The sequence below is a fragment of the Salvelinus namaycush genome, chromosome 22, assembly GCF_016432855.1.
Source record: "Salvelinus namaycush isolate Seneca chromosome 22, SaNama_1.0, whole genome shotgun sequence".
Lineage (NCBI taxonomy): Eukaryota > Metazoa > Chordata > Actinopteri > Salmoniformes > Salmonidae > Salvelinus > Salvelinus namaycush.
The window spans coordinates 21,104,188-21,119,677 of NC_052328.1; the positions used below are offsets into that span (position 1 = coordinate 21,104,188).

At 40.0% G+C, this 15,490-nt stretch overlaps 2 protein-coding genes across 3 annotated transcripts in view; one reads left to right on the top strand and one right to left on the bottom strand.

Moving 5' to 3' along the window:
* Positions 1-5,740, bottom strand: part of slka (STE20-like kinase a) — a 28,555-nt gene extending 22,815 nt beyond the window's left edge. For both annotated transcript variants that reach the window (XM_038960573.1, XM_038960571.1), the window contains exons 1-2: positions 4,884-5,740; positions 238-402 (exon numbers count right to left, since the gene is read on the bottom strand). In XM_038960573.1, coding sequence (XP_038816501.1) covers positions 238-402; positions 4,884-5,036 — 318 coding nt within the window. In that variant the 5' untranslated portion in view covers positions 5,037-5,740. The remainder of the gene's footprint in view (positions 1-237; positions 403-4,883) is intronic.
* Positions 5,741-8,267: 2,527 nt separating this feature from the next.
* The window catches only part of LOC120017660 (SH3 and PX domain-containing protein 2A-like), a 104,042-nt gene continuing 96,819 nt past the window's right edge, over positions 8,268-15,490 (top strand). The window contains exons 1-2 of the mRNA XM_038960574.1: positions 8,268-8,594; positions 12,385-12,465. Coding sequence (XP_038816502.1) covers positions 8,523-8,594; positions 12,385-12,465 — 153 coding nt within the window. The 5' untranslated portion in view covers positions 8,268-8,522. The remainder of the gene's footprint in view (positions 8,595-12,384; positions 12,466-15,490) is intronic.

The following is a 15,490-nucleotide window of genomic DNA, read 5'->3' on the forward strand; positions in this document are numbered from 1 at the left end:
TCGTAAGGTTAATCTATAAAGCACTGGTTTGTGTATAAATGAGGAATATCATCATGTTTGACTTGTGTGAGGTGCATATAGATTGAGGTTTCTCAAGTGTTAGACGGTGAACTCCCGCACTTTAGCAGGATCATGAATATACACACAAGTGTGTGAGTGGTGTGAACTGTGAACACTGTCAGTGGCCCTGTTCTCCACATCGGAGAAACCCAATCCCTCCAGAGGGAGCCCACTTACCCACAGTTTGCTTTCATAATAGAAGGCATCCAGCAGTTTGACTATGTAACGGTGATCACAGGAGGCCAGAATGTCTATCTCCACCATGTAATCCTCCAACTCCTCCTCTGTCTTGGTATCGATCACCTTGGCAGCAGCCAGGGTCCCAGTCTGCTTGTTCTGGGCCTGAAACAAAGACACCGACAAAGGAAATGAGTGAATATATTCCCCTGATAACAAGCACCATTCGATCAAACTCATACCGCAGAAAAAGAGCAACAGATTATTAGCCGTACTAATGGATAGTGGTTAATGTAAAGACATTTATGAAGGGCAACGATAACATGAAAAGGCCACTGCCATTTTGGAGTTGGAGCATTTAGCATTGGAGTGGTTTATGGTAGAGCAGCTGAAGGAAATTTTCTAAAAAGGTCACATCTTTCTGTAAATGTATTTCATCATACAGACACAAAAACATAAGAGGCTTCATATTTGCAGGAAAATCAGCTTGAGAGGCGAAATTCGCATCTGAAGTCAGGACAATTACAGTGTGGAGTCTCTGGAGAAAACTGATCATGTTAGCTGAACTGTATTTACTAGTCTATCAAGGTTAACTGTTCCTATGGGTTTCATTTCGTGAACAACGGATACCACATGCCCAAGCTATGCCATCTATCCTTGGTGATAACTACTGTAGAAACATTTACCAAAACATATTTTATATACTGTTTAATAGCAATATAAGCATGTTTCCGCTTTTAAAACAACAAAATTGTTGTGACAGTTAAGTAACTGTGACCAGTAGCCATATAACAGACACAAATGTTGACAGTAGGAAATTACAATAAAAAGAAGGGATTTAGGATCCAGCTCAAGGTATGACAAAAGAGGAAGTTTGATTAGATATATAGAACAAGGTATTAGCTTATGGCTTTAGGAAGCATAAACAAGCAATCATGTGTAAAGGTCAGAAGCGTATAGATACATGCATGTTCCTTTGGCTACTTGCAAATGCTTGACCTAGTTGAAAATGAAGACATTTAAAGGGGAGAATGACACGTTGTTCCATTCTCCACTTCCTCTTGCTCATGCAGACGGGGCTGCTATTTTGAGCTAAGCTTTGGCCGGAATGTTTATGGATACAGACCCAACCTAGTGGAGTTAAGGAAAGTTAAGGAGGGAAAGAGGGAGTGTCAGTGTAGCGAACTGCATCAGACTTTATATTTACACATAGTCACTCCCTTTTGTCTGTACCAGGCAACGCCTGCCCTAGCAGTCACACATTCAACACGAGGTCATACCTGTGACACTGTGTATATTTGCCTTCCTATTTTAGAGGGCTCTATGACCTCAGTTCTACTGGGCATCAGCCTTCACATTCCATCAAGAACTCTGATGGTTCATATCCAAGAAACAGTTTGACCTTTAGCAAAGCATAACAAGGAAACTGGCAAGAACACCAAATCAAAACAGGTCCAGGGATTTACATTAAAGAAGCATGGGCACAGCCCCAAGCAAGCAGAAGAGAAGGTATTGCACTCTCAAATGATGAATGGGAAAGTAACCTAGCTACAGTATGTGAATAGAGGGCTATCAGTTGTTTTTGTTAGCCGTTGTGACCGGGAGCTTTGGCTTGTCCTCACACCCACTTCAGCGGCTGTGCTCCACGGCCCGTCATGGGGTGAGCTCAGAGCTGTGACTCAGGCTGAATGCCAAGAATCCCCTTCCTCCCAGACCCAGCCAGCTGATTCACCCACTGCTGCCACATCCAACACCACCACACCTCAGCATGACACACCCACTACAGGGCTGTGAAATAACACATGGACTATATTAAAAGGAACATTTTTATGTTTTTATACCAAATCTCTATTTGATGTATATCAAATAAAATGTTATTGGTCACATACACATATTGGCATGGCATGTAATATACAAAGGTCCAGATACTTTTTTGTCGATTTCACATGTTTTTGAGAAACTTACCAAAACCAGTGATTCACTTCCTCATCCTCATTGTACAGTACAGGGGCTCTGAAAAAATGGTCCAAAAACACCCAAGTACAGCTTGATTCGCAAGTAAATGGAATATAACGTTGCGGATAAAGTATGGAATGACAATTTCATGTGTACAACATCTAAAGACATGCACCACTATACTAAGAGCTTTTGCGTTTCTAAAAAGACATATTTGGGCATTTTTTTCAGCATTTGTTCCATGTTTTTTCAGAGCCCCTGTAGTACACAATGAGGATGAGGAAGTAAATCGCTGGTTGGGGTAAGTTTCTCAAAAACAAGTGAAATCACAAAAGAGGAGTGTGGAACCTTTTATATCATGCACTTACATCAAAAATAGAGATTTGTTTGTGAAAGAGCAACATTCTCCTTTAAGGTACAGCAGTGTGGAACAATGGTTGTAGGACAAGGGATGACTAAGATAATAGTGTACAGCGTATGATATTGTTATTACATGGTAACAGATTTGGTCAAGTGATTGGCTATGCACACAGCTCTGACACACAGCTACCCCACCAGACATGCCACCAGGGGTCTTTTCACAGTCCCCAAATCCAGAACAAATTCAAGAAAGCGTACAGTATTATATAGAGCCCTTATTGCATGGAACTTCCATCTCATATTGCTCAAATAAACAGCAAACCTGGGCTCAAAAAACAGATAAAGCAACACCTCATGGCACAACGCCTCCCCTATTTGACCTAGATAGTTTGTGTGTATGCATTGATATGTAGGCTATGTGTGCCTTTAAAAAAAATGATACGTAGTTCTGTCCTTGAGCTGTTCTTGTCTATTGATGTTCTGTATTATGTCATGTTTCATGTTTTGTGTGGACCCCATGAAGAGTAGCTGCTGCTTTTGCAACAGCTAATGGGAATCCTAATAAAATACCAAATATTGTTAACCATTAGGGCAAACTCAACTTACTACATTCCATGACTGGGAGTGGATAGGAATTATAAGTACAAGCTGTGACTGATAATATTAGAGCTGAGCTCACTGAAACAGTTGACATGATGTGTTTACTAATGACAAAAGATATCCAGTTTAGACACACCAAAGATGTTCTTATGTTGACAGAGACATTAGAATGCATGACTGAAGATGATAAGAAAAATTATTACAAAAAAACGACAACAGGTAAGTGTTTTCCCCAACTCTGTTTGAGGGCTGCAGTGTCTCCAGTTCTGGCTTTCATCATTGCCTGCTAATCAGCTAATGAAGACATGGTAAATTGACTCACTGGCTAATCACTGACATTATTTGATCAGTTAAGTTCCAGGAAAAGGAGAGAATCAGCAGACACTGAAGGCTCCAAGGACTGAATAAGAGACTTCTGACCTATAGAATACCTGAACATGCGCATGCGATAACAATTTATTTACATTAGACATTAATAAACATGGGGAAAAAATAAAATCGATTTCAAATTTCGATTTTTCTCTTGGTCATCAAAGTTCCGCTAGCAGATACTATGTACGAACAGGTCAGCAACAAAAAGTGCTATTCCCTCTGCTCCATCTTGCTGACTAGGTCAAAGATGACACCCGTCCCAAACACGACAACGAAGAAAGTACAGCAGGGGGTAAATCATCAACAGTTCTATCTCTCAGTGTGCTGGTCCCAACCCTGACAGAGTAATGTTCAGGCCTAACTAAGCATGACGACTATTGAATGGATACTATTGTATCCCTAATTTACTCAAATGTTTCCATTATTTTTGCAGTTACCAGTAGATAGCCAATGTACATGATCACACATTTCCACCCACATACAGACCTTCTGACATGAGAACCTGCTACAGTACATGGTACTAACGCACATCCTGCTCCCCCCTGGGCTATACCAACAAAGTACCTGTTCACTAATGATGATGTGTCTACACTGCTGGGACCTTTCTGACTGATAAGGCCTACTTATCTAGGGAACTATTCAACTGTATCCTGTTTCCTATGAGGTTTACTGCCTGCAATTCACACCCTCAAGCAATCCATATTGCTCTCATCTTCACAGTCAACAATAAGCTCTTCTCGGATCACTGGTGTATCTATGTGAACTATTCTGATTTGTTTTGCAGCCTAAGAGTTGCCCTTCCCAACTAACCATGAGGACTTTCATACCCCACTGCACTGCTGTTCTGGAAGTATGAACTTGAACCCTTTTATTTGCACTTATCACCCACCATAACATTATGGAGGCCCCGTTGACTTTCTAGGGGAGCCACTCCTTGAAAACTGAATTTTTGACACAGATGAGCAGTGAAAATGTCATTGTTTACCAGTAATGTATAATTCAGTAAGGATACTACTACCATATTCAATATTAATTCATAGAACAGTTATGAGACATATTCCCTTGGGTTGTGTAAAAAAAAAGTACTGTTTAGGCAGGCAATATGAGTCTTGCAATATTTCATGTTGAGGTAGCCTAGTATTTGACATGTCAAGGGTGAACAAAAATGACAAAATGAGATGGGCCATGAACTCAATTTGAAACAGAAAAATGCGTATTTGACATGCTGATGATAGGAGGGGTTGAGTTATGTCTCTCAGTAAAACTTCCGGTATGAAGGTATCATGAGTTACAATGGATTTTATAATATAATGGATAATGGATTTTATATTGAAAGATAATAAATCCGTTCGTATTACCTTGTATACTTTCCCAAAGGCCCCATCTCCCAGTTCCCCAATAATCTCCCAGATTTCCTCCGGGTTCTCGTCTCTATGTACGTGCTCATACTGTTTCTTCTTCTTATCAGACCCCAACTTGAAGATTTTACGAAAATTGAAGAACGACGACATCTTCTGTGAGTTTAGTCTGAGTGGCCTTTCCAGCAATTCCCACAAAGAAAGAATAATCCAAAATTCCCAATAACGTCCAAGTGTCTATCAGGCTGTAATATGGCAGCTAGCTCGCGCCACTGTGTCCATTTAGCCGCTAGACAAGTAGACAGACGATTCTTGAAATAAACCCAATAATAATAATAATAATAATAAGCTACAATTCAATACCAGCATTTACTCATGAGCTGAAACATCAATTGCGCATTATTATTATTGTAAATGAAACAGTTCACATAACACGTTGGCTACATTTGATCATTCTCAACAAAATGCACAAGGGTGGTCTTGGGATGGTTAACGTTACTGCCACAATACACACACGATCATTCTTAGACAATGTAATAACCGGCTTAATAAATGGATCTCAACAGACTGGCAGCATCGTCTTGAAGTTCAGCGGTAGCGATTTCATAAAACTCCCTTCTAAGACATACTTATAACCCGTAGTTACGGCCCAACCACGCAATCTAATACAAGTCCTCTGTCGTCACAAGGAACGGAAAAATAAACGAGAATGAAATGAAGTTTCTCAGACTTGAAACTCCACGAGACGGTAGTCATTTATGGTGTGGCCATTTCTAAACATTTCATTTTCTTCCGGTTGGTTTTAATAGGGAATATTCCTTCATACCGAACCAACTTCAGAATTGATGATAGTGCCTTGCCACCTCCTCCTTGCTACATGTTGTGGAAAGCGCGTACCCGTGAAGCGCAGCCGCAATGGCAGCCTTGGCATGGCCAAACAAAGCATTTGATAAATTCCATCCAACTCCATTAGTAACACATTAAACAAATTCCACTCAAATGCAGTCTTCTTCATATCAATTTGTTCAATTCAGTTACCTGACTCAATTTGAAATTTAACAGGCTTGATATGTTTTATTCCTGTGCAATTAGCCGAGGCCTAAATATGATTCCAGTTCATCATCAAATCTTACATTTCCATATTTTAATTTTAATTAACTGATGTAAAAAAACAACAACATCTATTGCATTGACCCCCACCCTCCCTGTCCAAACTCAAGTGATGCGAGTTATAATTGAAGTCCGTGCTATTGGCGCCACCTTCTGATTTTATTTTGTCACGCACTCTTTTGTCATTTGCGATTTCTGTCTCACATCGAGGTTCAAGCAGCCAGCTCACTGCTTTGGAGAAATATGTATTTCTGAAAGGCTTGATTTATTCCAGTCTATTAACAATGAGCCAATCCATTTTTGAACCCCACTCCCCCTTGTCAGTCTGAAATAGGTTAGGTCCACATGTATGTGTAAGAAATGGCCTAGTCTTACACATACATGTGCCTTATTACAGTGAGCAATAAGGCGCAAAGGTTCACAGGAACTTTGTACAAACATATTTAATAAAAAAGTAAGTAGGTTAGTAGCATAGCATCAAAAAGCAAAGCTAAATAGAACATTTGGAGATTACTGGAATAACTGCAAAAACTGCAGAACACTATGCCGAAATAGGGAACCTCACCAGAAGGTGAACGTAACAAATATAGCTGTGGCCTATAGGTCTACTGTGATCTCAACCACTGCCCTTCCGTTAAGCGTACCATAGAGCTGGTTATAGGCCTATAGCTCCGTCTTGAACCTGGAAGATTCCAACAGCAGGTAGGGTCAGGAAATGTATCATTTAAACATGAATAGGCATATTCTTGTAGCATATAATGCATTATTTAGATGATCCTTTTTGTTTTATATACAGTTTTAAACCCCAATTAAATAATTAAATGAGCATTAGATTTAAACAATTGACAAATCATTTTAATAATCTGAAAAAATAGGCCTACCAATACCATCCCTCTCAAAGGACAATGTAGAAAAAAGGACCATGTAGAGTCCACGCAGTGAAAACAGGTGACGTTCTTGAGTTCCTGGCAATTCGACACTGAGAGAGAAACTCATAAACAAAAGACAACAAACAAGTATTAGAAAACAAACAATTCAAACTTTGTGAACAAATATGTTTTACTTTAATAAATATTCCAGTCTCAGTGTATTTGGATTGTGTAGTAGGCCAAACAAACCAAACAATTGTCAGAGGTGCTCACTGGCCTCTACTCTCACATTTCAAATGCAGAATGTATGTGAAATGTACAGGTTAGCAAGTTCGAGTCAGCCAGTGGATGACCTCTATTGGGACCTCCACACAGTATGGTGGGGATCGTACATACCATACAAACGTAACATATCATACTAAATAGAAAGTTCGGTTTTACGTACAGAATAATACGAAATGCTCTGAGACCAGACCAAGTTGCAGCCCAACCTTTTACAGGGCTATCAGTTTCAATATTTTCAACAGCCTCTTTAGAGTTGGTGAATATTGGCAGAGGGAGTTTTCAGGGTAAGTGTGGGAGAACACGGAATTCTGTACAGTAGGACCCAGCTAGCGTCGGCTCGAGGCTTCGCTCACGTGTTACAATTTAGATTTAGGTAAATTCTGGGTTCATGAGCAAGAACGATAGAATGCATTATGAAAGATGACCAATAGAGTGCAGTATAGCCACTTGTTTCAACTTCTTGCTCAACAATGGAATGCGGCCAGGGAAAACAGTAGGCTAACAGACTGAGATAAAACTAACTATTGAAAATGCCATTTTGTTCTACTACAAAAATATGTCATATGGCAATTTGCTGAATGTGTTATAGTGGACTTGTAGGGTGTCATAATTTCCACTGTAAAAATGCTTATTGCTTTATACTCATTGTGTCGATTGGACTACTTAAATAACCCCGTGAGACTTATGAAATGGTCGTTTTTGTAGCCTATGCCATATGCGTCATTGTTGGAATCCTATTTAGAGCAGACCTAAAATTCCTGCTGTAGCCTATAGGCCTATTTCATGATAGGCCTAAATAGTCACGGTAGATATGATCCCTTTAGATACGTCTATTCTACTATAATATTTTAAATACGCTATTCTATTTTATTCTATTCTAGTTGTTTATAAATAGTATGTGTTTGGGAGCACGCAATTTTTTAGGCTATAGTAATTCATCAGCCCTACAAATGACAATTGCTAGAGTCACCCCGCCCCTCATTAAAGGACAGTAACTGTCCAACGCAAGGGCCAACCTACTTTTCTTTCAAGGAGGGCTGAGCAGCAGTGCTCTGCAATATGCGCTCGCCGAACCGCTGCCCTCCTTGTCTTCGGTGTGTTGTTTACAGTATTTCCTGCTCCGCAAAAATAACATGCAGCTGGCAACAATTTACATTGGATGGATGTAGCGGATCAGCACGCACGTTGGGCATTGTTACGCCAAACTTTACTTGACAAACATAGACTTTTCTTTTAGGCCTACATTGTCTTTTTAGGGACATTTGCGCTTTGATAGATTGCCCTGCTGAAATTTTCCTTGACAATAAAGGAGCATAAATGCCCCCCACGTAACTCAATTTCCACCAACTGGATCAAATTTTTAAAGTTGTTCAAGATGCAGTTCCGAACTGTCCTTGAAGTGAAAGTTGTGGATGTGCAGAAGAGGCGGAATCCCTCCAAACATTATGTGAGTATACTCTATTGATTTCTGACAATGCTTCATGATTCACAGTGCTTCATGACCATAAACAATAACTTGCCGTTTTTTCTGATATATCATTTTAAATACGTACACTTACTTATTATTTTATTCTGCTTTTGTGGTCATTCTGCTGTCAATTTTACCTTTATTTAACTAAGCAAGTAAGTTAAGAATAAATTCTTATTTTCAGTGACGGCCTAGGAACAGTGGGTTATCTGCCTTGCTCAGAGGTAGAAAGACAGATTTTTACCTTGTCCGCTCGGGGATTCGATTCTTGCAACCTTCCGTTTACTAGTCCAACGCTCTAACCACTAGGCTACCTGCCGCCCCAAGTAAAACCGTCAATAAGTTAAACCTTGAGTTATCTATATTGTAGAATTATATGCACTGGGACAAGTAGTAACAGTGCTCGTCTCCATAGAGGAAAATCAATTAGTCTGCCAAGTCCAATAGGATTAATTAAGCAGAGAGAGGATAGATGTAACCAGTACTGCCTGAGGTCCCAAAGCCTTCCTCCCTGGGGTATCACATTGGGAGATCCTGCTGGCCTGGGAAGTCCCGTGAGTAAAACATAAATCAAATCTCATTATCGATGAGCTAAGCAACTGAAAATGCTTATCCTGTTTTAGAGAGAGGAAAAAGGCAACCCTTTGTCTTTTGTCTCCAAGGTTACAGTGTGACTTCCTTGCATGGGTGAGAGAGGGACACTGGGCACAAGGACTGAGAGCCTTTGGCAACTACAGTATTGCAACAGTGTTTTGAGATTGAAGACAGTTTCTTTCAGATACCTTCCATAACCTTTGGTCCAAAAAGCAATTTTGTTAATTCTTAAAAATGTTCTATAATGCATATAAATGAAATAGGGCATTAACAAGTATTGACAAGCCTGTGTTTAACTTGCATTGGATGAAATCCCATGTCTTTGTGCTTTTAGCTAGTAAGAATAAGTAAAAACACTACTTATAAATAAGTCACATCTCCACAGTCCACATCCCAGGCTTTAATGGTAGGTGTTTTTCCTTAATATCCTGCCAGCATGGAGATATTCTGTGGAATCCGTTGGCCTCTTTGTCAAAAAGTCTTGAGAGTTTGCTGGTCATGCAGATATTATGCTGACTTGCATGCAGAGTGATGTGGATATGGTCAGATACCATGTTGGATTTTATTGCAAGTTTTATTTTATCAGTCCAACAACAACACCAGAAAGTGCTTGTTTTGTACATGTATTGTACATTCAGCAGTATTATGTTGGGCTTGAGAGGACCCCTCTTGATGATGTGTTGAATGAGTCTCTAGTGCCCAAAACGCATTATACATATACTAAATGTGTGTCATACGAACAAATGAGGTGTCTGAACTGACATGACCATTTACTGCACAGTTCCAAATTTGCTCTCTATGCCCAGTATGTAAGACATTCTCAAAGGGATCTGTATTTACCACACTTTAGGGGCACTGTTGTTTCCTAAACACTTAATCCAAAGCATTTGGCCATGTCGTCTGCACTCAATTAACTGTTCAGGAACTTGTTCCACCCTGCAACACACTATTTCTGTAATGAACTATGCTTAAAATCAAGACTTGATTTCAAATAGGACAGTTAAGTCGTTACTGATTGTAGTAATGTGTAGCGACACTTAGAAACCGCATGCAGATGCAGAACAATTAGCATATGTTCCTGCATCTGCAGTAGAAGAAAGGGTGTGCCCAAATGTTTGTGGCCTACATAGTAAGTGCCAGGGAGAGCTCCCACTCTAGCCATATAGTTATAGCCAACAGCCCCCTCTGGGATTATGCCATGGCTGTAGACTAGAGTCTGACAAAACAACATTGTAAAATACTAGAAAATGCAACTCTAGCCTAACTAGCTAGAGTATCTATCAAAGTTGGAGCCAATGAAGTGTAAATAGTTGATTATTTCCTTGAATTGTTTAAATGTAAAACCCAAAATGAAATGGCTAATGGTTAAACCCTGTTGACCACCTCTTTGACCCGACACAGGCTTCTAATGAGGTGTGTGCAGACAGACAGGCCTAATGAGTTAGCTTGACCTCTACTGACCTCTTGAAGTTTAGTCTGAAGGGAATTCTCTATGTGTCGTTGGGTCAGTCAAAACTAAGTGGTATTACAGTGCCTTCAGAATGTATTCACACCCCTTAACATTTTCTACATTTTGTTGTGTTACAGCCTGAATTTAAGATTTTGTGTCACTGGCCTACACACAATACCCCATAATGTCAAAGTGGCAATATGTTTTTAGAAATGTTTACAAATTAATAAACAAATGTAAAGCGAAGTCATAAGTATTCAATCCATTTGTAATGGCAAGCCTAAATAAGTTCAGGAGTAAAAATGTTCCCAAAATGTCACATAATAAGTTGCATGGACTCACTCTGTGTCTAATAATAGTGTTTAACATGATTTATGCATGACTACCTCATCTCTGTAACCCACACACACACACACAATTATCTGTAAGGTCCCTTAGTCGATCAATACATTTCAAACACAGATTCCACCACAAAGACCAGGGAGGTTTTCCAATGCCTCGCAAAGAAGTGCACCTATTGGTAGATGGGTAAAAATAAAAAAGCAGACATTGAATATCCCTTTGAGTATGGTGAAGTTATTAATTACACTTTGGATGATGTGTCAATACACCCATTCACTACAAAGATGCAGGCGCTCTTCCCAACATAGTTGCTGGAGTGGAAGGAAATCGCTCAGGGATTTCACCATGAGGCCAATGGAGACATTAAAACAGTTACAGAGTTGAATGGTTGTGATAGGAGAAAACTAATAATGGATCAGCAACATTGTAGTTACTCCACAATACTAACCATTAATGACAGAGCGAAAAGTAGGAAGCCTGTACAGAAAACAAATATTCCAAAACATTCAACCTGTTTGCAATAAGGCACTAAAGTAAAACGGCAAAACATTTGCAGAAATTAACTTTATGTCCTGAATACGAAGTGTTATTTTGGGGGCAAATCCAACCCAACACATCACTGAGTACCACTCTTCATTTTTTCAAGCATGGTCAGGGCGGCATCATGTTATGAGTATGATTGCCATCGGCAAGGACTAGGGAGTTTTTTAGGATAAATATAAACAGAATAGAGCTAAGCACAGGCAAAATCCTCAAGGGAAAATGTGGCTCAGTCTGCTTTCCAACAGACACTGGGAGACAAATTCACCTTTTCTGCAGGACAATAACCTAAAACACAAGGGCCAAATATACAATGGATTTGCTTACCAAGACAATTTCGAATGTTCCTGAGTGGCCTAGTTACAGTTTTGATGTAAATCGGCATGAAAATCTATGGCAAGACTTGAAAATGGCTGTTTAGCAATGATCAACAACCAACTTGACAGAGCTTGAAGAATTTAAAAAGAATAATGTGCAAATATTGTACAATCCAGGTGTGCAAAGCTCTTGGGCCTACCCAGAAAGACACAGCTGTAATCACTTGCAAAGGTGATTCTAACATGCTGTATATTCGCTCACGGGTGTGAATACTTATGTTAATGAGATATTTCTGTATTTCATTTTCAATAAATTTGCTAACATTTCTTAAAACAGATTTGGACTTAGTCATTATGGGGTATTGTGTCTAGATGGGTGAAAAAAAGTAATCTATTTTGAGTTCAGGCTAACACAACAAAATGTGGAATAAATCAACGGGTATGAATACTTTCTGAAGGCACTGTATATGTCTGACGAATGTGACTTTGTTGTTAATGAATCCTCCTTGTTTGTTTTCTTCTGTAGGTGTACCTCATCAATGTCACATACTCTGACTCCACCTCTCATGTCATCTATAGGAGATACAGCAAATTCTTTGATCTCCAGGTAAAAGTTGATTTTTCTTTGGCAGATATCACCATAGCACAATGATATAGAACCATGTTCCAGTATCTGTTTGATCATGCACTCAATCATCTTAAACTTATACTAATGTAAACTTGTATTTAAAACGGTCAATCTGTATGTTTTAACATCTATTTGTCTTTCCATGCATACATTTCCTCACTCAATTTTCCCCAACCCTGGATTTCCTGTCAAACTGACCTGCTGCCCTCTGAATGGGCCATAATACTCATGATCTATTAGAATATGTTGCAAAAGACATTGCTATGAGGTTCTCTATGAGATTACATTAACATGAACTTTGAGTGATGGACGTCTGGGGCTCAGTGGGGAGTCAAACCTCAATGCTCTATGTGTTCCCCACAAAATGATGTTTCAATCAGGGGAAGCCCCAACTGAAAAGCCCCATTGAAGACCACTGGTGCCTGGCGGAAGTAGGGAAAATCCCATTCACCCATGCAGACTAGTGGTGAGAGGAAAAAATGACCTCAGACTAAAAGATTGGATGTGGGGTGAAGTTGCCCCTTTATTGGTTGGAGGGACACCAATGCCCTCGAGGGAAACTTCTTGAGCTGCTGATGCCAGACTTTCCAATTGAAACCCACTGAAGATACATGAATGTAGGGAGGCCACAGCTCTGAACAGTGTGGGTTCAGACTGTACTGCAGGTCTCGTGACTGTTGAAGTCGGACCCTTGACTGTTCCAGGGACCCTTGCTCTGTTTGATGGAAATGGAGCATATCCCCTGTCTCTGTAAACATTAGTCTTTTCCAGAGACCCCTTCTCCTGGCTCTTGCTCAGTTTCAGTGTCTGTAAGGCACAAAGGTCAACACCTGCCCACACAGAGAATGGGTAGGGATACTGCCTTTTACTAGTCCCTCAGTCATACAGTATGGTCCATTAGTCAGTTATGGTGTTGTTCAGCCCTTGTATTGTTATGCACTGACTGAAAGCATATGATGTATCATTTATCATTATGTGGGACCAGGTACAGGAAGAAGGGCAGACTCATTGGTCGATCCAGGAAATTGATTCATAGTTATAACATTAGTAACATGGTTAGTTATCTTTATCAACATCTCTAAGTCCTCATCTGAACAATGTTTTGTATTTTTGTGGAAGCAATTTAGTTTAGCACTTGATTCTATTGTAGCCCAATTTGAGACTGACAATATCACACCAGCTTTTAAACAGCGGTGTCCTTTATAGGTCTGTAGATGAAAACATTGTGGCAAGCAGCCTCCACTGAACACTTGTTGAGTGTTTGAGTCTCCTGGAAGTCCTTCCGGGCCAGTGGGATTTGTGACCTGCCTGGAGGTATAGGATCCAGCTGAGGAGATGACAGGCTTTAATCCCAACATGCACTGAGTGGAAATAAAGGGGAAGTCAAGATCAGGAAGGAGGGGTGGGGGAAGGATGGAGGGATGGCCATTGGGGAGTGAAATGACCACCAAACACGATGAGAGTGAAAGATAAGGGTGGCTTTTCCTGTACTACATGTTGGATATAGTAATGAATCCTTCCCGCTTGCTCTAGATTGTAGATACTCAAACACAGTTTCTCTCTGTGTTTTAGTGATGCATATATTTCCAATAGTTTTTGATTTTCCAACATACATCATCTAAGATTATGACGTTTTACTGTACTTCATTGCCAAAAAATATTCATTTTCTAGCAATAGTTAGTTTGATCCACTCCTTCATTCCTCTCTGTTCTATGAAATCCTCTAGTGGCTGCTATTCTTGTTTTAAGCTAAGTAGACACAAAGCCTGTCTGTGTGTGTTAGTGTTTGTGCCTGGTGCCAACAGACACCTACAGTTCATCTGAGGCTCAGCTCTGTTCTCTGTCCTTTCAGCACAATCACACTCTTCAGTTCGAAGCTGGCAGGGAACAGGAACGTGCTTTGCACTCTCTGGCTCGCCAAGGGATCATATGCATGATTTTGTATGAAAGAATGAAATCTGAGATAAAAATGGTGGTTGGTGTACACAGTTGTAACATAAAGCCGGACATTCATTTTCATGGGTTTATGAAATTGCCTCTCATAGTTGTTTGTCTTCGAAATTCAGTAGCTCTTGATAGCTAGATGTGTAGTATTGTTAGCAAGTGTTCACTAGCTTAGTTAGTAATTTGTCTGTTAGATAAAGTATCCCTTGGAAGAAGGGTGATGGTTTAAGTACACCTACTCCTTGCTTTGCCAGCCTCTCTAGCACACTCATCAGAGCTCTAGTGATTGCTCCTTAGGGATGCAATCACTAGAAACTATTATTTTCCATCCAGTTCACTCTTTCATATTGAGCTGATTTCACTGTATGTAATTTGTGGAGTGTTAAAACACATGAGTAATCTACACATTTCTCACCAGTTCCTGAGATTTAGCTCAATAATGGCTTTAATTTTGTTGGGTGTAAAATGTTGCAGAGCTTGTGTTCCTACAACATCATCTCTGGTGTGTATGTCTGAGAGAAATGTTTTCACCCACGCATTTTATTTTGAACTAAGCAGAAATTATCCCAAACAGAGTTTCTACCCTCAAAGAGAAATTAACTTCCCCACTCCACACCCTTGGACCACAGAGGACATAACACAGAGGTCATGACATTCCACTGGGCGATAGTGGCGTGTGCAAGTTGGCCCGTTTCCCTTCACTCTCCACTCGGATGGAAAATCCTCTAAAGGTCCCTTAGTCGCTTTATTTTTGGGTTCAGGAGTTGGACCAGAATCAGAACAACATCTCTGTCTGCACTGTAATTTGTCTGCTGCCCTGGTTTCCTCCTGACATAAGCAGGCTCCGTAACAAGTTTGTTCACTTTTAAAACTCCTATCCAAAATCCTAAGAGCTTTGATGTCATTTTTAGTGTGAAAGTATTAATCATGAAACCCTGAGTGAAGCAATGCAAGGCAGAATTAATAAACTGTTGAGTTATTGATCAGCCCTTAGTGTGCTAGCCATCATCTGTAATTGGTCAAGGATGCAGTGGCATGTTCAGGACATTTTGAATGAGGT